Source organism: Notolepis coatsorum (assembly GCF_963971535.1).
Source record: "Notolepis coatsorum genome assembly, chromosome: 6".
Classification (NCBI taxonomy): domain Eukaryota; kingdom Metazoa; phylum Chordata; class Actinopteri; order Aulopiformes; family Paralepididae; genus Notolepis; species Notolepis coatsorum.
The window spans coordinates 162,010,634-162,037,529 of NC_140170.1; the positions used below are offsets into that span (position 1 = coordinate 162,010,634).

The following is a 26,896-nucleotide window of genomic DNA, read 5'->3' on the forward strand; positions in this document are numbered from 1 at the left end:
ACATATACTATCGATAATCTAGCGTTTATTTGAAAACGATTCATAAATAGGCCAACAAATGACAACGTGTCTAGTGTATTCGAGAATATTCCAATAAATGCTTATGGGGGATCTTTCTATTTTCCGGAAATTTTCGAGAGAACGATAGCTTTTCGAAATGCTATAAAAAGGATATGAACCGATTAAAAAACAATCCGTTTCGACGATGTTGACTGCAAACAAGTCATTGATAAGCAACGGGCAGATTAGACACATAGCCATAATTTAAAACATAGATTATGCGTTTTTAACGCTAACATTGAAGTGGATGATGGCATTCAAGGGGGTAAAAAGGAAAACAAGGCCGGCACTGATAGTGTTAAGATATTATGTGAGCAAAAAATAAAAGAGAAATCTATAAAGTATATATTTTACTCATACAGTATGTACATCATCTGGCCTGTTTGTAGAACTTCCCTGTGTTGTTGACAAAGCTAAACCCTATTGATATGAAGTCTAAATAACATGAGAGGATGCCGTCATTATTGCACTACTGAGTTATTTGCTGCTATGTTTCAATATTATAAGAAGAATTATAATAATACTTTTGAGTTTTACAATCAATAGTCAATACACACAATTGTTAAGGGGATGCAGACCAGAGAAAGACTTCCATCTTGTCTACATCAGGGTCCCCCATTTTCAATTCATCATAAATGTACAGTTCCCTCCCCCTTCTATATATTTACTGTTAGGATCTCTGTTTAACAGTAGGTATATTTGCATATCTTGTATGTCACAAATGTAACAGTACTGCATATATGTATGTCATAAATGTCATGATTAGTTTAGATTAGATGATTAGATTAGATTTTTCTATCTGTATATTGAGTATGTCATAAATGTCATTATGAATTGAAAATGGGGGATCCTGATTGTGTGTATTGAGCTGTACTGTACTGTACCCATTCTGCAATCTGTTAATTAAAGTTTAAATAAACGCATTAATTCAAGATATCTGGCCTCGCGCGGATCTCACAGCTGTGCCCGCACAGTGCAATACTCCAATTCAGCCATTGGGTGGGTGGCGCTGCTGCATGTGCGCCAATCGTGGGACGGCAAGTTCTGCGCCTATTTCCGGATCTAACAGCCTGCAAACTACCTAACGCCTAGTTTATCACTGGTTAAGCTTAGGTGACTCTTTCGCAGTTGGTTAAGGTTAGAGTTTGGAATCAGGGCAGGCGTTCTAGCGCCATGCTCTAAGACAAACTCTAATCTTAACCAACTTCGAAAGAGTGCCTAAGCTTAACCGTCGAAAGATTCTATCGCCATGCTCTAAGACAAACTCTAACCTTAACCAACTTCGAAAGAGCGCCTAAGCTTAACCAGTGTAGACACTTGCGGTCCCACGATTGGGCGTACATGTCACATGACCAGAAATGAATCGCCGAACTCCGTTGTAGAAAGCATACAAGCCGCCACGGGGCCTGCGCCGTGCTCTGCGGCTCTGCAGATGGATGCTTCTCCTTCTTGTTCTTCTTCTTTTTTTGCTTTCCGGCAGCTTCGTTGAATAATAAATGTCTGTGCTGCCGCGTGATTCGCGTCATCGCTGCTGACACACACGAGCACGGCCACGTCTATAACGTGCGCGCGACCCGTCCCTGTGCCTGTGTGTGTATTATTTGCCAAAGAAAAATGGCAGCGTCCGTGTGCCGCGTCGGGAGCACCGTGGGTCGAGCCCTTGCTGAAAACCGCAGCGTAAGTTGTCAAAATGATTTCCGATGTTGTTTAGTCATAGAATGAGAAAACAGTTGTAGGCTACGGGTCAAGATCCGTCTTTGTAAAACACCGGCAAAGCTGATCGAAGTGTCGTGAACACTTGCCAACGTTATAGCTAACAGAGCACAGCGTCTAGTGACGTCTGATCTGCTGGGAAGTTAGCTTCGCTTAGCGAGCGAGCCTGTTTGAACGCAAGGTCAACTTTTAGGCAATGTGTTATCTTGTGAAGGGTAGCTGGTTTCCAGCACCCATCATCTGCACGATTCACCCAAAGTAACTGATTCTCATTTGAATCGCCCTCATCATCACTTACAACAAGGTCATTCTTAGCAACCTTAGCCAGTGTTGTCCTCACTTGCCCTCCTAGCTAAAGCTAGCTGGCTAACGTTAGCCTGGCTGTCAAGCCGGCTGCTGTCACTCTTCTTCACTTTAACCTTTGATATAACATTGTCATATTTTAATAAAACGACATCACGTTAACGTTAGCCAGATTATTGGGTAATAGTATGTAGCGTTTGTAATGCAACGTCAGGGTGCATTCATTGGCTTGGGCTTCAGCTAAAATATAACACTCTTACGACTTTAGAATGTCGCAGTTTGGCACTGGCGACACGACTACGGTCTAGTCTCGTTACTACTTTGTGTTGACTGGTCATCTGGTCTGGGTCATGGTCAACGTTATTGTAACAGCAAGCATTCATTTAGTTTTGGAGTAAATTAGTTTGAATATGGCCAGCCACTTGACTAGCCCCTTTCGGGACTAGTCCCGAATCCCGACATGGGCTATAATGGCCACCAGTGATGTTATCGGTGACATTGAATCATTGTGTTGTGTTAATTACAGCTCCTAGTAGCGGCTCCTATAAGACTATGAATGTATTGTAATTTTTCATCTACATAATTTCATGGTTTCCCCTACGACATCACTGGTGGCCATATTCAAAATAATATATTCATTTAGGAGTTTTTGGATGTGTGATTATGTGCAACATAATTTGGTGCTGTTTTAGTTTTTTTATTCTCAAATTAGTTTTACAGTAGTGTTGTCAAGTTTTCATCTGGGGTGTGGCAAGGTGGCACAGTGTCGCTTTACAGCAAGAAGATCTTTCTGTCTGGAGTTTGCATGTTCTCCCCATGTTTGCATGCATTTCCTCCCATACCATAAGACATGCTAGGTTTTTTCCTGCCATTGCCCTTGAGCAAGGTACACTGGCAAAACTGGAGTTGGTCCCTTGACCAAGGCACTGGCATTACAGCTGGAGTTGATCCCCGGGCGCTGCACTACATGCGGCTGCCCGCTGTTCCTAAATAGTTAGGATGGGTCAAATGCAGAGAATTACACACTTTATCCAATCAGGAGAGAGAACCCTAGAATATTTTTACTTATTTCATTAAAGGTCCCCTGTCTTATCAATTGCCTTTTCCAGTGTTTAGCATTGTTTTCTAGCAATGGGGGTTTGTATCAATGGGGTCTGTGTCTCTAATTCTCATTTTTGCTCATCAGTCTAGTCTTGACTTCACAAGATCCTCCCTCACTGAACTAAGACATTCTGATTTGACAGTTTTGCTGACGTGAGTAAGGCACTGGTTGTAGTCACCGCCCACAATCAACAATTCGCTCAACAACAGAGCGAGTGGAAATACTGACACTTCCTCAAACGGGTTTGGCGTGCGCGGGTGCAGACAGACGGCAAAGAACGAGAGGGAGATAGAGAGGGAGAGACACGGACCCTTTACACACACACTCAAATGCGCGTGCGGGGCAGGAGCTTCTCCCCCGCAGTCGGGAGCACTTGCATATCACTGTCAAAATATCATTGCTTGCGCATATTCAGATCTGTGCAATAATATTCACAGGGGTATATATTGTCATTTGAAACAAGTTACCAATGCATTGTCCCATGGGATTATGCCCCCTCCGGCGAAATGAATTAGTATCCCCCTGGCCTCAATCTCTATCTCTCTCTCTGTCTGCCAGTGCAGACTGTGGGTGACTGTCACTCAAAGCACTTATTGGCAGAGCCCAGCCCAAAACAGCTTGAAATCTTGAAGTGGAAAAATGCTGCTTTAGGGCTTGTGTCCATAGCGGACGTTTTATGAGTTGTCAGCTCCTTTCTGTCATTCATTTCTATGCTGGAGACGCGACAGGCGCGCTCCTCTTCCCAGCGCCGCACCTTGCGTTTATGAGCTCTCGGCGGCAGCGTTTTTGGGCGGAGCGCGCTCGGCGCATAAAGTTGAAATTAGTTAAACTTTTGGAAAGGAGCGCGCTCATCAAGGTAACTCATTGAGGAAGGGGCGGAGTCGCTGCAGTCACAAGCCTCAGGAAAACGCTCTGAGCTTTCTTTTTTCTTTTTTCAAAGCGGTCTGCCTTGAAAAAAACTTCCGCTATGGACACAAGCGGCAGCCCTTAGAGTACTTGATTAGAAATACAAAACAATGAATTTTTTTGAGAAAAACTTTACAGATGTGTTCCATAGACTCACAGGAATTGTGTAAAGTTGCCCAAATAGTGAAAGGAATAGCAAGACATGTCTCCTTTAAATTGCTAAGCCAAATTTGCTTACTGCAGTAGTCTATTATTTTACTTGTTTCAAAGACATATTTGCTTAAAAAAAAATTTATTTCTTATTTTTGCAGTGTGGAATTCTCTCTCTCCCTCTCCTGATTGGATAAAGTGGGAAAGGATACCAGAAAATTTATTTTGTGTTCATTGCAGAGTGGAGGGACTGGGAGACCCATGTTACTGATCAACCACTCTATATCATTAATGACTGTTGGGAGTGTAGAGCTATTATTTTAACATGTAGATTTAATTTGTACACTCACTCAATGAACTCATCATGTCCAAAAATATCCGATACCGAAACACTGATGAAATTCGGAACAGCAGGTGTTTTATGTAAGAGAGCAGGCTAATAATGATGTGATAAGAGAAAAGACTTTACGAAGCCTGTGAAGTTATTCTGTAGTAAAACAACCCCAGTGACGTCTCTCTCTCTGTTTGCCGCCCCCTGCAGCCCATCCTGCTGGCTCTGAGGCGGAGCCAGTCCTCTGTCAGCTACGCCCAGAGCCTTCTGGGAGCCCCCGAAACACGCCTCACTGCCCTCGACAATGGGCTGAGGATCGCCTCTGAGGAGACCGGGCACGCCACCTGCACCGTAAGAGCTTCATCTCTCTCTCACTCTCACTCTCACTCTCACTCTCACTCTCACTCTCACTCTCACACTCTTACTCACTTCTGTGAAACGATGCCCTCAAGATAAGGCGGTCGTTTCCAAAGGGGCCTGGACACTCTGCCTCACCTTGTCACTACGTCAGAGTAGGAGGCATTCTTTTTGCTAAATACAATGACCGGGTGGGAATTTGTCTTGGTGCACAAAGACATATAGATAACTTAAAGGAACAGTTCACCCTAAAACACTTCCAAAATTGAAAAAAAAAAATTGTATAAAGAAAAAGCAACTGGTGATGTACCTAACATTTCTGGGCCTATTTAGCAGACTGATCTTGTGTTTTGCTGTTATCTGCAGGGAACTTGCTAAAAAACTATTACCCGATATCGCATCATACTGCAACCATGGCTACCGAACAGTTTTATAGCAGAAGCCTTTTTACAAAAAAGGTACATTACATTACAACATTTAATCAGAAAGTAATTCCCGTAATGTGTTTCTAACAGTGTAAGAGTATCTTTTGGTGGATTTTTCCTTTTTTTCCCCTTTATTAATGAATTTGTATGATATAGACTCACATGGTACAATGTCAACTGGACCTCATCCAGTGCACAGGGATGGTACAACAAGCGATGGACGACAGGTTATACATACAGTACAGGGACAGTACAACAAGCGATAGACAGCAGGTTATACAGTACAACAAGCTCCATTAAAGCTGCTTTCTCTGTCATTGCCTTTAAGCGTGCAGATGCAGTACTAGAACCTGATGCTCTACTACTGGCACAGCTTCTTCTGCTTGACTTTTTACTAGACACATTAGACACACTGTTGGAGGCTCCGCTATTGTTTGGCTCAGCAACCATGTATTACGCTAAATATTTCAATCAAATGGGAACTTCACCCAAAGGCAAGTGACACCGACTGGACATTATGTTTATTATAATTGCGCGTCAAAGACGAGGATTTCCCGCACCCAGCCAAGCGCCTACCAGGACATCAGGATCGTCGCTACATGATGGGTGTTTTTGATCAGGAATTGTATTAATCGATGTCGGTTTATTCAAATGATCAATTAAAATTGGAAAGTATATTTTTTTAACCCAGCCCTACGTACAGTAGATGCCACAATCCAAATATACATTTAGTACATCAGTATTGGCATTGAGATATACTGTAAGGTTGCCCCTGTGGAGGAGAGTGTAGTGGGTGTCAGCAGCAGTTTATTAGGTGGTGATGCTGAATTGAGTAGTAAGTTGTCATGTGACGGGGGACCTTTTGGGAATATCAATATTTTGTGTTTTCTTACCTTTATTCCCTCGTCGTTAACCATATTCACACGGTGGCCATTTAGCTCTTATGTCATGCTCAGGTTCTGGATTGTTTTCCACCCTGTTCCCACCCAGGAATCCCAACCTGAGGATGACATAAGAGCAAAATGGCCACTGTGTGAATGTGGTTGATTGTTTCCTGCCCTTTTCTGGCCTTTTGACCGACCTCCACACTATTATACATGAAGCCATGAGTCATGACCTCTAACCCCTTCTGTCTGTGTGCCAGGTGGGACTGTGGATCAGCTCCGGTAGCCGCTATGAGACTGAGAAGAACAACGGAGCAGGATTCTTCCTGGAGCACATGGCTTTCAAGGTACACTCATCAAGTCTGGCTGGTTGATATTCAAGAGTAAAACACTGTTGACTTATTTGAATGCAGTTGCGATTGTTACGATGGAATTGTAGCTAAAAACCCAAGAAATCTAAGTTTAATTTATCCTTAGAATGCAAACATTAGTCGCTGTTGGCTGGGAGGCCTAACTAGCGTTTACTTTCTTCTACATCAATGCTGCACCTCATGGCTTCCCAACTGTTTTTAGCGTTGGCGTTCACATCGTGCTGAATTCTTTAGCCAACATTATGCATTTGGTTAGCTCGCTAAAATGTATGTGCTTGCAAACTTGTTTTCCCTGCAAATGTTTCAAGTTTGTGGCTCATGGGGTCGGTTTGAAATATGCCTCTTTGTTTGCGTGTGTCAATTTGAGTATATACTTTTCCTAATTTGAAGTAGTCTTTATAGTCCTTATTTGAATCCATAATGTGTGTAAAGGCACAGCACAGAATTCATAATATAATAATAATGTAGCATGTTGTTAATTGGTCTGTGCTATTTGTAGCACTATAATGGTCAATGTAATTCATAAGGGGAAAAAAGGATGGCTACATTTGGATATAGCTCCGGTCTAGGCCTGTTTTTAAGGTATGCAGTGATGATGCACTTAGTAAAAAGCCTGTGTTATGTTGTCAAAAATAACAAGTTCTTTCTGACAGATTCCTTTTTATCTCAGTTATTGTAGCCTGGTAAGATTTAATAAAGTCACATACTGTGTTTTGTATGTATTCTAAATCAATTGGGCATAGTGTCTTAGCATCTGAGGGCTGATGTCACAGATAAGACATTTATTTTTAAGTGAGACTTGAAAGAGGAACATTAGTTGAGGGCTTTATCCCTGTCTTTCATATACATATAATTATATGTACGTCATTAAAATGTCCTTGAAAATGGAGCACCTGTGAACAACGACACTGAAGCTCTGTGCCTTCCTTCCTCTCATCCTCCGCCTCACTTCCCTTCCCCTGTAGGGCACCAAGAACTACCCTCAGACGGCCCTGGAGCAGCAGGTGGAGTCCATGGGGGCTCACTTGAGCGCCTACACCTCCAGGGAGCACACCGCTTACTACATGAAGACCCTGGCCTCAGACCTGCCCAAAGGTGAGATTATAGTTACCTATTACATGAAGACCCTGGCCTCAGACCTGCCCAAAGGTGAGATTATAGTTACCTATTACATGAAGACTCTGGCCTCAGACCTGCCCAAAGGTGAGATTATAGTTACCTATTATATAAAGACCCTGGCCTCAGACCTGCCCAAAGGTGATATTATAGTTACCTATTACATGAAGACCCTGGCCTCAGACCTGCCCAAAGGTGAGATTATAGTTACCTATTACATGAAGACTCTGGCCTCAGACCTGCCCATAGGTGAGATTATAGTTACCTATTACATGAAGACCCTGGCCTCAGACCTGCCCAAAGGTGAGATTATAGTTACCTATTACATGAAGACTCTGGTCTCAGACCTGCCCATAGGTGAGATTATAGTTACCTATTACATGAAGACTGGCCTCAGACCTGCCCAAAAGTCAGATTATAGTTACCTATTACATGAAGACTGGCCTCAGACCTGCCCAAAGGTGAGACGGTTACCTACTAGTGGTGGGACGATACATCGATCTAATTATCAATTATCCAATAGGATCGATGCAACATAAAAAGATCGGTTCATATCTATACTCTTACTCTTATGGATTAGCACAAGATCATCACATGAGATGTGAAAACAAACCATCTGGCAGAACAACTGCCGCATGTGAAACGCCCGTGTGTGAAGACATTACAGCAGGGCTCCAGAGTGTGCCTATTTGGTCACATTTTGCGACCCGAAATAAGTCCCTGCTTTTCGCAACGGGTCCAAACATGGCATCCTCGCCATTCCTGTATGCCTACGTCGCGGGAAAAAACTAAACTAACGTTAGCTGCAAACTAAGCTAAGCTAACCCTGCTCAGAGGTACAGAGAAAACAGCAGAGTTCCATTAGTGAGGAAGGGGGGGGGGGGGCTGAGCCCCTCTGTCCCTCTCGCATTTCTACCAAAGGTAGCCGCATTTCTGGCAGACGCTCTCTGATTGGCCGACGACAGTTTCTACACTGGTTAAGCTTAGGCAATCTTCGAAGTTGGTTAAGGTTAGGCAAGTTCTTTCGACGGTTAAGCTTAGGCACTCTTTCGAAGTTGGTTAAGGTTAGAGTTTGTCTTAGAGCATGGCGATAGAACGCCAGGTAGTTTGCAGGCTGTTTGACGTGGAAATGGGCAAAGACACAGCTCGTCACGCTATTGGGCGCACATGTCACATGACCAGAAACGCCTGCCAGAAATGCGGCTACGGAAAGTATAGACGCGTCCCTCTCTACGTTTAAAGGAACACGCCAACTTTTGGGGAAATTAGCTTATTTGCCATCTACCCTGGAGTTAGACAAGCAGATGCATACCATTTTCTTCTCTGTGCATGCATTAGGCTTAGGGAACAGCCATTCTCCCTTTCTGTGTGTGTGTGCGTGCGCCCGTTCACGTCCCGACCAGATCATGAGGTCAGGAGTTTGATAGTATTTACTGAGGATGGCCAGATAATGTTGATATTTAAACATAAACATTTTAATACATGATAAATGTATACATGATTTGATTCGATTTTTTATTTGAAATCTTTATTTCGAACATGTAAATACAAACAATATAAAATCAAAACAAATCAGTGATCTCTAGAAAAAAGAAAATTATAATAATTAAGCAAAACATAACTCAATTTACAGGTTTGAAAAGGAGTAGGAAGAAGTATACCCTTATTTAATCCTACCCCTTTTCCACTACTCAAATGAGTGTACTAATTTAAAACCTTACAAAACAAATATATATATGCAAAACAAAAATTATATATGTAAAACATGAAAAATTATGATCATGCAACATAAAAAAAAATTGTTGTAGGAACGCTTTTGGAGAGGGTAGGGAGGGGTTTTAGATTGTGTGTTGTGAGTTCCAAAAAATGGAACTTAGTTATTTCAAGTTTAAAGCTGAATATATCAAAACGTGGCACTTTACAGTGAACAGGAGGTCTATTTGTATTAAAAACAATAGATTGTTTTTCATTTAAATGTCTGGAAGAGCTCAAAAATAAAATGTCAAATGATATTTCCGTTGCCTTTTTTGAGTTGATCTAAATGTTACTGATTGTGTTAAATTGGCATATGATATCGTCTCATATCGATCGCAGTCACCTGAATCGAATCGCGGCAGACTGTGTGATATCGCCAAATATCGTATCGTTGTCCAAAGAATCGATATTGTATCGTATTGTGATGAAACTGGTGATTCCCACCCCTATTAGCTACTGGAGAGCTGCTCAGTGACGGGGGACAAAAAAATATCGATACTGCGATATATTGTCGTACTGCCTCTTGTGACACGTTATCGATACACTGGCGCCAAGTATCGTAATTAAATAATAATAATGTTTTTTTTTTTTGCTTGACAATCTCATTTTACTGCAATAGAAATGATTGGAATTAGGTGAACAGACTGAAACATTATCTTATTAGATAAAACATGTTTTTATTGCAGATGGTAATGGTAAAAAAGTTTTACCTTGCGGACATCATTTATAGATCATAATAATCCAGTGTGGTCAGTGTGTTAAAGAGGCAATATGCAATTAGGGTTGTAGGTTCTCTATCTAAGTGAGGGAATCAATGCATGGTGCTGCTCAAATCAAACTTTGAGCACACTCACATCTGTTCCTGCTTGTGAATGAGCTCTTGGACGGCAAGTGGACGGGACCTTGTTCTACTGTTTTGCACAATAATGAATCTCCTCAGTCTTTCTGTGTTATGAATATTCATGCCTGAGGGATTTGGCCACAGGTTGGCGTGTGTCGTTCGGTTGTTCTGCCAAGTCAATTATCAAACCAAAACATGCTGATCATAAATGCACATCAAGCAGAGGGGGAATATAATTACTCAGCAAGCCAACATGTTATGTATTTGGACACACAAAGCGTTGTCCACTTTTGAGCTCCAGACATTCCTAATGCTCACTGTCAGCCGTTTCCTTCGGTCTCTCTGTGTGTGTCCTCTGGTTGATGTCCTCTTGTTGATGTCCTCTCTGTGTGTGTCCTCTGTGTGTGTCCTCTGGTTGATGTCCTCTCTGTGTGTGTCCTCTGTGTGTGTCCTCTGGTTGATGTCCTCTCTGTGTGTGTCCTCTGGTTGATGTCCTCTCTGTGTGTGTCCTCTGGTTGATGTCCTCTCTGTGTGTGTCCTCTGTGTGTGTCCTCTGGTTGATGTCCTCTCTGTGTGTGTCCTCTGGTTGATGTCCTCCGGTTGATGTCCTCTGGTTGATGTCCTCTCTGTGTGTGTCCTCTGGTTGATGTCCTCTGGTTGATGTCCTCAGTGTGTCCTCTGGTTGATGTCCTCAGTGTGTCCTCTGGTTGATGTCCTCTGGTTGATGTCCTCAGTGTGTCCTCTGATTGATGTCCTCTGATTGATGTCCTCTGGTTGATGTCCTCTGGTTGATGTCCTCTGGTTGATGTCCTCTCTGTGTGTGTCCTCTGGTTGATGTCCTCTCTGTGTGTGTCCTCTGGTTGATGTCCTCAGTGTGTCCTCTGGTTGATGTCCTCTGGTTGATGTCCTCTCTGTGTGTGTCCTCTGGTTGATGTCCTCAGTGTGTCCTCTGGTTGATGTCCTCTGGTTGATGTCCTCAGTGTGTCCTCTGGTTGATGTCCTCAGTGTGTCCTCTGGTTGATGTCCTCTGTGTGTGTGTGTCCTCTGGTTGATGTCCTCTGGTTGATGTCCTCTCTGTGTGTGTCCTCTGGTTGATGTCCTCTGGTTGATGTCCTCTGGTTGATGTCCTCGCTGTGTGTGTCCTCTGGTTGATGTCCTCTGGTTGATGTCTCCTCTGTGTGTCCTCTGGTTGATGTCCTCAGTGTGTCCTCTGGTTGATGTCCTCTCTGTGTGTCCTCTGGTTGATGTCCTCTCTGTGTGTCCTCTGGTTGATGTCCTCTCTGTGTGTCCTCTGGTTGATGTCCTCTCTGTGTGTCCTCTGGTTGAAGTCCTCTCTGTGTGTCCTCTGGTTGATGTCCTCTCTGGTTGATGTCCTCTGGTTGATGTCCTCTGTGTGTCCTCTGGTTGATGTCCTCTGTCTCCCCCCCAGCCGTGGAGTTGCTGTCGGAGGTGGTGCAGAGCAGCTCTCTGAGTGAGGCGGATCTGGAGCAGCAGAGGGGGGTGGTGCTGAGGGAGCTGGAGGAGGTGGGCGGCAGCCTGCAGGACGTGTGTCTGGACCTGCTTCACGCCACCGCCTTCCAGGGAACCCCGCTGGGACACAGCGCCCTGGGACCCTCCAGCAATGCCAGGTAGGAAGACCCACGGCTCTGGAGGAGGAGGGGAAACGTATGTGATTGTTCTAGGGCTGACTTTCGAATTTTGTTTTGGCATTCGAAGCTTCGGGCCGAGATTCTATTTTAATTTGAAGGTTCGAGATATATATATATATATTATATATATATATATAAAATGTATATATATATACTTTTTTTTATGTTGTGGGACTTGTACAGCACTTTGTTCAACTTTGTCAGTACTGTAAAGTTTAAACGTTTTTAAATCTTAGACAAACGAAACACTTTGCTTTCATGAAATATTGTAAGCCGTCATTTGAGGCTTTATAAAAGCAGCACAATGAACACAAATCTGTCAGTGCAGAGTCCGACCTCATCTTAAATAACAAACAGCATTGCTAGTTGTAATTAACAAAGAGAGGCAGAGTTCATTTTGCAAAAAGAAAAAAATTTGATATTTTTTTAATTTATTTTTTTAATATATTCAAATTTTATTTTCCCATGCCCATGGAACGAAGCTTCGAAGTACTTAAGACGGCCCTAGATCGTTCCTGTTGTTCAGTAACAAGACACATAACCATCATACAGGGATGGTTGCTGTTGGGGGCGACAGTGGCTCAGGAGGTAGAGCGGTCGTCTGGTAATCGGAAGCGTGTCGAAGTGTCCTTGAGCAAGACACTTAACCCCTAACTGCTCCCGATGAGCAGGTTGGCACCTTGCATGGTCGCCTCCGCCGTCTGTGTGTGAATGTGAGTGAATGGGTGAATGCGAGGCATAAATTGTAAAGTGCTTTGGATAAAAGCTGTTATATAAATGCAGTTAATTTACCGTGTGTGTGTTCCCTCAGGACTCTGACCCGTCAGGACCTGGTAGAGTACATCGGCAGCCACTACAAGGCTCCCCGCATGGTGCTGGCTGCTGCAGGTGGTACGTACTGCTCTTCCTGAGGACCACGTCCATCATTCACAAGACCCGGTTCACGGTCGTCAACGGTCATCTTCTGTGGCGTGAGCTTGTGAGCAGTTGTACCGAGTGTCTTCTCTGTCCCGTGTAGGCGTGAACCACGAGGAGCTGGTGGCGTTGGCCAAGACCCACTTCAGCGGCGTGTCTTTTGAATACGAGGACGATGCCGTCCCTGTGCTGTCACCCTGTCGCTTCACCGGCAGTGAGGTGAGACGTGTGTGTGTGTGTGTGTGTGTGTGTGGTGGTTAAGGTTGTGTGTGTGTGGTGGGGAGCTCCCGTAGATCACCGCGTATCTCGGCGCTATTTCGGCGTCTGGGACAACCGTGCTCGTCACGGATATGGGGTACACGAGTTCGACTCCCGGACTCGCCGTATTTTCTCAGTGTCTTCCCCTGATCTATATCCCATTCAACCTGTTTCTGTCGGTCATGCTTGACCAGAAAAAGCGATAAACGCTAAAAAATGAAGTAAAAAAAAAAAAAAGGTTGTGTGTGTGTGGTGTGAGAGCTGCACGATTAATCGGAAAAAAATCGCGATCTCGATTCATAGACCCATGCGATCTCATTTCAAAATTATGACTAAATCTTTTTATCTAATTACTTAAAGAAAATATGAACACTTTGATCGCCATGGGTTAAATTCATAATTTACCATCCCTCGCCAGCTCTATTTGTCTATGGAGAAGTTCCCCTTCTTTGCAGGGCTATAACTTTTTAAATTCTATTGCTACATTGCCATTATTATGGCCCATTCAATGTCCTATATGTATTGTTCAGGGTGTAGCAACGTTAAACTTTTTCATTCACATATTCATACTAAAATATGGTCTAAAGTATAAGTATGTTTTTATCGTTTTCTGCAGCTTTCTTCAGAACGTGATTTATAGCCCTAAATGCATTATATTGATGATGAAATACAGTTTGGTAGCGATCGGCGCGAGATGAAAAATTTCAACTGGACGTACTTCTAGAAGTTACTACGTATGATCTGATGATGACCGGATGGGCGGGGGATCGTTTATAATTCCGTGGGCAACGTTAGATGATTCATCCAGAGTGGGTCATATGTTCATCATAGCAGTTTATATTGAACACGTTAGAATATAACGCTGAATCTTACCGTATGTTCCTCGCGCCGTTGGACGATCAGCGTGGAGTAGACTGTTTTCGATTATGGGATGTAGAAATGCCCGATCCATTTCCAGGTTGTATAATAGTATATACGTCCAAATAACGTTGTTTATTGAGTTAGGGCGAGCGATCTATTATCCAGTGTTTCAAGATGGAGTCGCAGGAGCTATAGAGTGGCCGGACCACATTTGCATGAGTACTACTGGTTCAAAGGTTAATATCCGGTTGGCGATCTGCCGATCGGCCACCAGATGGCGCTCTTGAACCGCTAGAGAGTTGAGAGGAGATCACACTTGTGTCTCAGGTCCCCGGAAAGGAAATATGATTTCGATGACAGATTTTTGAAATATTGACATCAAAGACGAGTTAAGGCGTCCTCGGCGGAATGAGCATGGCGGGGAATGATGAGTTCCGGCGTTTTCGGCGGTTAAAGTGTTAATTAAAAAAATAATAATAGAAAATGTACTCTTTTAAATAATGACAAAATAAGAATTGTGTGAGAGAATCGTGATCTCAATTCTTAGAGAGAAAAATCGTGATTTAGCAAGAATTGTGCAGCCCTGTGTGTGTGGGGTTGACTGACTTAGGCTAAAAGACCCATTTCAGACTACAAACCAGTTGATTTGGGGAAAAGCAGATCTTTGCATCAGTGGTTAAGGTTAGGATTAGGTTAACTTTAGGGTTCGCCATGTGGTGGTTATGGTCAAGTTTAGGGTCTCTAGGGAATGAATGCAAGTCAAAGCAATGTCTCAAACGTGGCCTATGTGAGAGAACGAAAGAGAAGAGATTGGGCTTCAGGGTTATACACAGTATTATTATTATTTAGTGTAGTTAATAGTTATTGTTATATAATCTTTTTTCTTTATATATATTTACAAACTTTAAAAAGAACAAAAGTCATGGTGTGACTTTCATTCAAGATGTCTATTCTTGGGTGGCTAAGTGGCGCAGTGGGCAAGGCGCTCGCCACTAACGCAGGATATGCTGGGTTCGAGCCCAGCTCTCGGCGTTGCTACCAGCTTGGCTGGTCGTTCATACTAACACAATTGGCAGTGTTAGGGGTGGGAAAGCTGGTGGGTGGGGATTGGACGTTGTGGACAGCGACTCCTACAGGTCGGTTGGTGCGCCTGTACAGCAGAATCGGGAAGTATCGGGGGCAGCGTGAGCCTCCCACGCGTTACTCCTCACCACTGAGAGATTGCGCTGTTCAGGTGAAAAGATGCGACAGCTGCCTCCTCGTGTACCGGAGGGGACACGTGATGCAAGGCTTGGTCCTCACTGCAGCCGGCCAGTGGGAGGCATAGTTTAGCAACGTTCAAGACAGGGGAGGGGAGAATTGAAGGGAGAATTGGCGAGGCGAAATTGGGATGGGAGAAAAATAGGAAAATAAGGAGAAAAAGTGGATACAAAAAAAAATTCTATTCTTATTCTTACTCATCAGTCTCAATTATAAACTATTTATTTGGAATACTGCTGCATTGTGCAAAAAGGCTGACTACGGTATACTTTCTATATGTCCCTCCCTATTGGTACGGCTTAAAATCTCATTGTAGCTATGTTTTACGAGTAACGCTGCTGACATCATTAACATTTTGTTTCTTTTCATATTCCACCTCCCACCCTTCAGATCCGTATGCGTGACGATGACATCCCCTTGGCACACATTGCTATCGCCGTGGAGGGAGCCAACGCTGCCAGCCCTGACATCGTCCCTCTCATGGTGGCCAACGCCGCCATCGGCAGCTATGACATCACCTACGGCGGTGGAAAGGTTGGTAGAATGATATTGTGGAAAATTCCTTTCATGGCCACCCCCTGGTTAACACCCCCTGTCCCTGTCCCGTACCCTTATTTTATTCATTTTGATAACTCCTCCTTCCGGTGCCCCTAACCCCTTACACCTAGGGATGCTCGATATTGGCTTTTTTACCGATAACTCTTAATTTCCGATACCGATATCAACCGATACCGATATATGCAGGGTTCCCCCCCCCCCCCCAAAAAACTGAATAATTTCAGGTAATTAACATTACATATCTCGTCGTGTAATTAACAACATTATGCATACTTTGACAATAAATAAAATAATAATTTGTTCTTATTTGCTTGCCTGGGTAAATAAAGGTTAAATAAATGTAAAAAAAAACGATACCGATATTTTCCGATATCACATTTCTATGCCAATATCGGTAGGCCGATAATATCGAACATCCCTACTTACACCTATCATTGATGATTGAAAATTGTATTAACAGATTGCAGAATGGGTACATACAGTACGGCTCAATAAGGGGATGCAGACCAGAGAGAGACTTTCGTCTTGTTTACATCAGGGTCCCCCATTTTCAATTCATAATGATATTTATGACATACACAACATACAGATATATATTATGACATACAGATATACAATACTGTTACATTTATGACATACAAGATATACAGTACTGTTTAACAGAGATCCTAACAGAAACTATATACATTTGAGGGGGAGGAAACTGTACATTAGGAGGGGGGTGGGGGGGGTTATGGACATTTACGGGGGCCAGTTTCGAATTGCAGCCTCCCATAGGTGCTCTTCGAGGGGGATTTTGAAGGTGGGTAGGGATTCACATTATTTTACGGCTGTGGGTAGGGCGTTCCACATTGTTGTGGCATAATTGCGAAATGTTTTTAAGCCGAACATGATTTGTGCAACTCCCTCTGGTGTTGTGGTCGTGGAATTCATTGACCTTTGGGAAGTATTTCGACATGTTCATACTACATGGGTATCTTAGTGGTGTAGTGTATCTTGTAGACCAGGCCCATTGCAAGCTGCTGTACTCTGTCGTCTACTCTAAGCCATCCTAGGATGTCAAAATGGGCAGGGGTGAGGTGGGTTTTAGGAGTAAGGTCAAGCAGTAGTCTGACCAGTTTGTTTTGTGATGTTTGTATTCTTGTTTTTAGTGCCTTTGAGGTGCTTTGGTACCATGAGGTGCAAGCATAGTCGTAGTACCCTTGAATGATTATCATTCTGGTCAATCCCTTCCCCCACCCCCTTTCTTTGTGTCAGATACGTTTATAAGGGGATCTGACTAGAAACTCTGGGAGCTTGACCCAATTCTCCTGGCCAGAAAACATCAAGTCCTCTACCAAAACTCCTAAACTCATTTGTATTCGATTTTCCATGTTTTAACTAACAAATACATTATTATTAATGTGAGTCCACATTGAGCAGCCTGATGGCCTTTCTTATCAGTGTCCCTCATTCAAACCATTTGGCACCGCTAGCTCATTACCTTGGGGCTAATCATACCCCTTGGCTTCAATGAGGAAAGTTGACAATAACAAATAGCTGAAGTACAAACGTTTTCCCCAAGAAAATGTTGATAGTTCAATAGAATATATTGTCTTTTTAAATTTTTATTTTAGAAACCCTCCATAACTGAATCTAAATGTGTGTGTGTGTGTGTGTGTGGTGCAGCACCTGAGCAGTCGTCTGGCTCGCCTGGCCGCAGAGGAGAACCTGTGCCACAGCTTCCAGGCCTTCCACTCCTCCTACAGCGACACAGGCCTGATGGGAATCTACTTTGTGGCCGACAAACACCACATTGAAGACATGATGCACTGGTCGCAGAACGCATGGTCAGTTAAGATAAGATATTCCTTTATTGATCCCCTTGGGGAAATTCAGGCATCATAACAGCATGGGGGAGAGGGGAGGGGAGGCACAGGTAGTAAAAAAGCAGTGTAAACAATATAACAAATCAATATAATTAACTACATGTATTGTGCATATGGGCAACAAGGTGCGAGATGAGGGTATGTATGCCCTGTTATATTTGCCCTACAATAAATTGTTACAATATATAATCTAATAACTCAATAATCTAAATCTAATCTAATATATAATCTAAAAAAACGAGTTACTCTGTTAACTCCTGCAAACCAACAACGTGATTGAGGTGGCACCAACACTAGGCGCCTCCAATTGAATAAGGAAGGGATTTAAAAACGTCTCATAATCTTTGCTGGACCCCGGAGGGCTGACCTACAAGAGCGATTGTCCTTGGCTGGACGGCTGTTAAAACCCACATGCGTGAGGGTCACGGTCGGGTCTGGCTTTACTAGGCTTGCCTAGTCATGTTTATCAACAAAGATGTGACCAGGGCCCTATTCCCCGTACCTGGTTCAACTAAATCGATCAAAAGTCCCATTAGCCAGATTAAATTAACCCGATGTTTGAATCCAGGCTTTCCCTGTTCCTCGCACGCTGATTCAGTCTCGTTAATTCAAACCAGACTTGATACTCAGGATAATTGCGCGCCTCACCTGAAAAGACAGCAGGTGTCGATTGCAGAAATCCTGATTTTCTAACGGCATTGATTGATTGATTGATTTAAAACTTTATTAACAGATTGCAGAATGGGTACAATACAGTATGGCTCAATAGCCTTGCTGACAAGTTAAATGCATAATCTATAGGCTAATTTTAAGTCCCTCATTACCCCAATCAATCAGATTATATTTCTTTAAGCGTGCCTGCTGGCAGTAGGCTTAATGGAATGAATAATCGAATGAGATCTTGCTAGCGAAAATAATTAGTTCAACTCTTTCAGAATAAGTAGATAAAAACAAGCCCAAAGAGTATCTAATTGATACGAATTAATAGATACTTATGAGGATATCTATGTATTTAGGTATCATGTACTATATAAATACATGGTTCCCAAAGTTTTCAAGGCGCGACCCCCGAAATAACGTGTCGGAGAGGCTTGGAGGCTATACAGTTTCACTATTAATCAGGTTTTAATCTGTTTCGGACATCATCCATACATGCATTGAATTGATTCATCTTTGGTTTATACCAGTGACACCAGTCATGTTAATCACCCTCTTGTTCATCATCAGATAACGGTGCTTGAACAGATGAATGCATTTTCTCAAATTCATTCATCAAAACGTCAAAGGCTTGCAATTGCTCATTCATTTTCTCAAGTCACGTCCACGTCATCAAATCCATCAAACAGCGCATCTCCTCAGACATTTTAATCCCAGTTACAAATCACAATAACGTGTGAGTGACAGTGATACAATTCAACAATCCACATATTCAGATTCATCGTAATTCACATCCACAATCCACGCATAAAGACGCTTCAATTTATGCTTGAATGAAACACAATCCGGGCGCTCCGTTAAGCAAATACATTCACAGTGGAGAATATGAAACTAATCAGAGCCAAACGCCCGATGGGTTTTATTCATTAAAAATATCCCCGCAGGATTCACATTTGCAATGCTCCATTATTAAAATAACCACATAGTGTGTGTTGCGACTCACGAACGCCGTTTATATGACGTGCATTATTTAGGACAAAGTAAATCCATAGGCTGAATATGATTTATTATCAGCATTTTAGGTCTATTATTTCACATTTCAAAAGCCCCCTCTAGAAAAACTAAGCACAAAAACATAATTCAGAATGGTATAATGGGATCTAGACTGTGAGGAAGGGAGCTGGCATTTCTTTTTACGAGGGCGTAGCCAGGTTATCCAGCTAACTGAACTAAACCCTGCGCTGGACCAGGTTCAAACTTTCTGATCTGTTGCCATAGTGATTTAGACAATCGCACGTCGGGGAACCGAAAGATCTGGCTTATGTCAAGTTATCCTGAAAATTATCCGGCTAACTACGAGGAACAGGGCCCAGATTAATAGGGCTACAATGATGAGTCAACGGAGTGGAGAGATAATACATATAATAACACATGGAGATATACTAAAAAGCTGTTTCTAATATTTTGGCCGGTAAAAGATCTCTCTGGCTGGTAGTATAAAAAACAGTATATATATATTAAGCCACAAAGTACATTTTTTTCCCTGTTTTTAACCTTTTTGTTACAGGCAAACAATGATACAAATAAACAATGTCATAGTAACTGGTGGGTGTTATATTATTTAAAAATAATGAGTCAATGGATAAAAAGCAGTAATGGCATGTAGCCTAGGTTACTCACCCTACTCATGTACAGTATGCATCCACACTACACGGCATTTACAGACATAAAAAAAAACGTCATGACTCGTCTCCTACTTTGGGTATTCAGTAGGTGGTGTCAGAAAGGCAACTAACCGTGTGACATAAGGATAGCAGTACCGCACTTGAAGAACATGTCCATAATGGATTAACCCTTTCACCGCCGCACTACCAAACGGTTAACCCTTTCACTGCGACAATACACAGAAGGTTAACCCTTTCACTGCCACACTACAGAAGGTTAACCCTTTACTATCACACTACCGACGGTTACCCTGTTTTACCCTGTATTACTATTCAAATGGAACAACTTTGATGTTTCATTAGACTGTATAGGGAACGATAGTGTGGTTTATGTGTTTGTTTTACAAAGGCGATTTCATTCAGATCATTTAGATCATTTTGCTCCTTTTCCACTGCATGGTACCTACTTGACTCTACCCTACTCTACTCTCGCTTTAGGTACCTGGTACTTCGTTCCTTTTCCACTGCAGGTACTAAGTACTCAGTTTGTCTCCGTGTGGGGAGGCGGGGCCGCTGGTGTACAGCAGCTCCAGCATAGCTCTGTGAGAGCTCCAGCATAGCTATGTCCGTGAGCTAGGCACAAGCCAGAGTAAAACACAGTTTTCAATCAATCAATAACAACATTAACGAGACTCTCGTTGTCTATTCTGCTAACGTTACCCCTCATTGTGTCTATTCTACAAGCTTTAACGTTACCTAGGCTCTCGTGTCTATCTGCTAACGTTAACGTTAGCATTAGGCTAACAACAAGCTGTAACGTTACCAGTCTCGCGTCTATCTGCTAACGTTAGCATTAAGTAATAACCGGTTTAAAATGGATGGTGATTACCTCACGTTGTATCTATTCTACTAGCATTAACGTTACTAGTACAAACAATCAATAGCGAGTTATATTGATCACGCTATGTACGATAGCCATGCTAAAACGCTAGCACAACATTAGCACCTAACAACAAGCTTAACAAGTCAGCGATCTTTTTGTGAGACTAAACTCTCCGCTCGGTGGCAAATTGTGTTGATGTCGGTTTTGTTTCATCAATAAATGAGGCGGAATACACGGTGACTGTATCCTTTTTTGTTTATTGCACTTGTGCCTGCTGCAAACATAATGAAATCCTACGCGAGACATTAAAGATGGCGGCTTTCTGTTTTTGTGGAGACGCTCCAACGAGTGACGCGTCTCTCTTCTGACCAATCAGTGGTCTGCAGTGTTTCACGTGACTTTTCTGGTACCACTTCTACCCGCTTGGAACCTCGACAGAGCAGGGACTAAAAAAGTACCCAAAAAGTACCTGGTACCACCTACTTTGGTAATTGAAAACCGAAAAGTAGAGTTGAGTAGGTACCATGCAGTGGAAAAGGGGCATGATTGTTAGACTGTGTGTAAACTATTTATCCCATCTCTCTGTTAACTGCAGGATGAACCTGTGTACCTCCATAACAGAGAGTGACATCACCAGGGGCAAGAATGCTTTGAAAGCCAGCCTGGTGGGACAGCTCAATGGTACGCACACACGACTGAACTGATCAGAATAATGTTATAGTTCTCTAGTCTAGAGGAACATAAGAAAAGAACATTGTTAGGCTATTTACTCTTCAGAAACTCTCTCTCTCCCCTCTGCCTTTCTATTTATGGTCCCCATCATGTCTGTTTATGAAAGCAGGTACATGTTTTTGAGTGTGGTTTATATTGAGGCCTGCACAGTAGACCTGAATGTAACCAGCCCTGTAGGAAAGAGATCCACCTCTCAGTAGACCTGAATGTAACCAGCCCTGTAGGAAAGAGATCCACCTCTCAGTAGACCTGAATGTAACCAGCCCTGTAGGAAAGAGATCCACCTCTCAGTAGACCTGAATGTAACCAGCCCTGTAGGAAAGAGATCCACCTCTCAGTAGACCTGAATGTAACCAGCCCTGTAGGAAAGAGATCCACCTCTCAGTAGACCTGAATGTAACCAGCCCTGTAGGAAAGAGATCCACCTCTCAGTAGACCTGAATGTAACCAGCCCTGTAGGAAAGAGATCCACCTCTCAGTAGACCTGAATGTAACCAGCCCTGTAGGAAAGAGATCCACCTCTCAGTAGACCTGAATGTAACCAGCCCTGTAGGAAAGAGATCCACCTCTCAGTAGACCTGAATGTAACCAGCCCTGTAGGAAAGAGACCCACCTCTCAGACGGGGCTCCAGGTTGCCTCTGTCCTGCTGTAACACGGCGCAGTGATGCACTTAAATGCATGTCACAAAAACTGAAACTGTCAACTAATAATGGCAGTTTTAAATGTATTATTCCATTCATGATTATAAAGTGGGTGTGTTACATTAATTCTCATCACATGGACAAGTATCTACCCACTAACATAAGGGATATTTTAAGGAAACTGCTGATATGAATATGATGTATATATATGAATAAATGTGTATTAAGGTTTTAGTACAGCTGAAGGAATGAATGGATTATTTCAAACACTATAAAATTATGAAAAAATACAAAGATAAAATAATATACAAAACAGTCTCTTGTCCGAAAAGCATGTTGCTTATCAGGTCCTACCCCTTATTTCTTTTAATTTATTTTACATTATATCTTTTTTTCAGTCTTTGGATATATCAACCACTTCATCATTAGTCCCGAGATACATAACCAAGTACACCTTCAAACACAATCTTCAAATGTCTTCCAACTAATTTATCTGAAAACAAAATCACTTGACGAATCAAGTTAATTACAATCATTACGGTTAATGAGTTATTGTACAATCAATAGGCTACTGTCCATCCAGTATCCTTAGAAAACACAAGGTATCTGCTGACCACATCACGTTTTGCACACAAATATATTGCGTGGACAACATGGGAACAGATTGATACCCGAGGCCCATTATTACATAGTGGTTGATGAGTTTTGAGACACAAGTCAACACTCTGTTCCGTTTCTTCTCTCAGGAACGACGCCTATCTGCGACGACATCGGCAGACACATCCTGAACTACGGACGCCGCATCCCTCTGGCAGAGTGGGACGCCCGCATTGACGTGAGTTCAAGTCCCGAATACCCGCTCGCCTGAACTCTTAATATCTGGTACACGGACACAGATGGCACACATTTCTCACATTGCCTCTTCTCCTCTTCCATCCAGGCCGTGACGCCCAGAGTGGTGCGTGATGTTTGCTCCAAATACATCTACGACAAGTGTCCCGCTATAGCTGCCGTCGGTGAGTTCTACTGTAGTCTCCCCTTCAGTTCTACTGTAGTCTCCGCTGCAGTTCTACTGTAGTCTCCGCTTCAGTTCTACTGTAGTCTCCGCTGCAGTTCTACTGTAGTCTCCGCTGCAGTTCTACTGTAGTCTCCCCTTCAGTTCTACTGTAGTCTCCGCTGCAGTTCTACTGTAGTCTCCGCTTCAGTTCTACTGTAGTCTCCGCTGCAGTTCTACTGTAGTCTCCGCTGCAGTTCTACTGTAGTCTCCGCTTCACTAAGTCATGAGTTCTACTGTAGTCTCCGCTTCACTAAATCATGAGTTCTACTGTAGTCTCTGCTTCAGTTCTACTGTAGTCTCCGCTTCACTAAGTCACCTGTGCTCCGACTCAGGAACATGGTGCTGAACACCTTTTTATTTTGATTGACACCTGAGAAGCATTATGCACATTCCCTTTTTGAAAGAACGGACCATTTTAGTTACAGTTGCTAACATATACCTTGTATTGTATAGTTTGTATAGATGGAATACGTTGTGTATTATGTTTAGTTTATAGTTTAGCTTATAGTCTTAGTTTATAGTTAATTTATAGCTTATTTAGGTTATAGTTTATATTTGTAGTTTGTATAGCTAGAATATATGTTGTGTATTATGTTTAGTTTATAGTTTAGCTTGTAGTTTTAGTTAATTTTATTTATAGCTTATTTAGGTTAGTGTTATAGATATAATATATGTTGTTGTAAAGCATCTCACGCTTTTCTGAATGTATGTACATTTAAATAAAAATAATCTGAATCTGCTATGGCTGACTAACCTTTAACGATGAACTCTAATATTATTATATATAATAATTATATTATCAGAAAAGGGGGGGGGGGTACAGCTATGGGCAGGGTAATGGTAGCAGACATAAATATAGGCAATAAAACTAGTAAAGATGAGAATAAGCAGTGTAAACAATATAATTAACTCTGAATATGAGCAAGTAAAGTGTCATCAAAGGTGCAGATGAGGGTTGAGTTATATTATACATTACAATAAATATGGTCCATAACACTCGGAATCTGAATACAGTATTCTGGAGCCTCTGAACCTTGGTGCTCTGTGGCTAACCAGCCCGCGTTTACACCTATTTAAGCAGAACCAACGTTCCACCGTCTCAGTCATCAACGGGGGGACGTCACTCAGGCGGAGGTAAACATAATGCGTGGAGAAAGGCTTAGCGAGCGAGCACACACACACGCACTGTATACTGTATGTTTGAAATGAATCGTTCCAGCAAAGTAGGCTTCTATTATTCGAGTTACTTGTTTTAATGGGTATCATAGTAGTAAGTCTTACTGTAGAACATGACATATTAGCATGGCATCTGATTTATTAATGCCCATACTGGATGACAAGCGCAATTGGTTAACTGTGACGGATTAGTCCGTCACAGTTAACGTCGGACCGTTTAGCTCAACGGATTAGTGCGGCTGCCTGTGGATCCTATCGTCCCAGGTTCAAATCTCTCGGTTACAATTCTTTATTTTTTTTTGTAACGTTCATTCATTTATCCACTCTGGTTGGATGGTGTATTGTACTTGTGCTGTATAATGACAATACATTTGAATTGGATCTCATCTTGAGATCACTACCTGTTGAGTGGATCAGCATGGTGCGATGCCTACCTCCGAAGCTGTTTTATATACGGCACATTTCGCCACTGTCGTGTTCATATCTGGTTGTGATCCACTCAACAGGTAGCGATTTCAAAATGAGATTAGATTCAAATGTATTGTCATTATACAGCACAATACACCATCCAACCAGAGTGGATAAATGAATTAATGTTAATTAAAAAGTTGTGTAACCAAGAGATTTGAACCTGGGACCATTGGATCCACAGGCAGCCGCACTAACCAGTTGAGCTAACGGTCCAACGTTAACTGTGACCGACTAATCCATAGTTTACAATTGTCAAGAGCCAATTGCGCTTGTCGTCCAGTATTGGCATTAATAAATCACATGTCATGCTAATATGTAGGACTTACTACTATGATACCCATTAAAACAAGTAATTTGAATAATAGAAGCCTACTTTGCTGGAACGATTCATTTCAATCGTATACAGTGCGTGTATGTATTTGTCTGTGCGCTCGCGCGGGCTGACTCGCTAAGCCTTTCCCTACACATATTCATTTCTGGAGCATTTCTTTATCCACTCTGGTTGGATGGTGTATTGTACTTGTGCTGTATCATAACAATACATTTGAATCTAATCTCGTTTTGAGATCAGTCGCAAATCGCTTCCTGTTGAATGGATCGATTGAGTGCAATGCCGACTCTCTACTTTCCCCCGTTTACGCTTGTCTTAGAATATGACATGCCCACTGATGATGTCACGGTTCGCGAGGAAAAAACGAAAACATTTCGGTTCCAACTGAGCACCAATTTTTCACGTTGCGAACCAATTAATCCCGGTGTGAACGTGCCGGCCGTTTCGAGATTACGTTCGTGAACCGGCTCCAGCACGGAGCCTGGCCGGTGTGAAAGGCCCATTAGTGACTTAGCTACTCTGCCCCTAGTGGCAGTTCACTGGCATGGCATTTTATCTTGAGACCGGTTCACTCTGTTGGAGAATGCTTCACATCTATGACACTCTGTGTCCTTGTTCCTTGGCTTTTCCTTGGTGTAACTAACCATGATGTTGCCATGTCCCTTTACTCACCCCCTCCCCTCCCCTCTCTGCACAGGCCCCGTGGAGCAGCTGCCTGACTACAACAGAGTGCGCAGCGCCATGTACTGGCTGAGGTTCTGAGGTCTCCACTCAACCCTGCTCCCCGTGTGTGCCGTGTCCGCTCCTCTCCTCCTTCCTCCCTCTTACCGCAAGAGTGAAGACCCTGAGGACCACTCCTGCGTCCTATAGGCCTAACGGCACCGCCGGCCATCCATCCTCCCCCTCCTCCCGTCCATCTCCACCTCTCCATCTATCTCGCCACCTTCCCCCTCACTACTTTTATCGTGGTTGCGAGAGGGAGAGCCAGGCTGTGCACGTTCTCCAGAGTGCGTCGGCTCACTGTAGGTTAGGGTGGAGTTGTTACCAATGAGTACCTCTTGATTGTGTCACACAGGGCCTCGTTCTCGTCGCTGAGCAACTCGACATGCAGCCGCTACTGTCTTTTTTACAGGCGGAGTGGGGGAGAGAGAGGGAGGGAGGGGGGGTTTGAATCATATGAAGCAATCCATCTGCAGTCAAATTAGGACACTGTACAAGTCATGAAGCGAGAAGTATATTTATAAGTTGCTGTAATGTTTTGTTCCTGTCCTTTTATTGTACATAACGGAAGCTCTCATTCCAACGAATTAAAAAGAAATGAATAAAAGAAAATAATATTAGTGTTTTGGTGTGTTGATTCATGCTGGGCCCTATTCCCTGTACCTGGTTCAACTAAGTCGATCAAAAGTGCCATTATCCAGATTCAATTAACCCGATGTTTGAATCCAGGCTTTCCCTGTTCCTCGAACGCTGATTCACTCTCGTTAATTCGAACCAGACTTGATACTCAGGATAATTGCGCGCGGCCACCTCACCTGAAAAAAAAACTGAATGTTTTAGTGAACCTTTATTAAAAAAAAATATATAGTAAAGTTGGGCT

The 26,896-nt window shown here is 42.8% G+C and overlaps 1 protein-coding gene across 1 annotated transcript; it reads left to right on the forward strand.

Moving 5' to 3' along the window:
• Positions 1-1,632: 1,632 nt before the first annotated feature.
• uqcrc1 (ubiquinol-cytochrome c reductase core protein 1) lies at positions 1,633-26,637 on the forward strand. Its single transcript, XM_084317790.1, has 13 exons — positions 1,633-1,737; positions 4,776-4,916; positions 6,492-6,578; positions 7,568-7,697; positions 11,744-11,942; positions 12,775-12,854; positions 12,982-13,097; positions 15,648-15,791; positions 17,484-17,644; positions 21,483-21,568; positions 23,008-23,096; positions 23,202-23,277; positions 25,994-26,637. Exons 1-13 carry the CDS (start codon positions 1,675-1,677, stop codon positions 26,056-26,058), a joined length of 1,437 nt encoding a protein of 478 aa, XP_084173916.1. The 5' UTR covers positions 1,633-1,674; the 3' UTR covers positions 26,059-26,637.
• Positions 26,638-26,896: the final 259 nt, after the last annotated feature.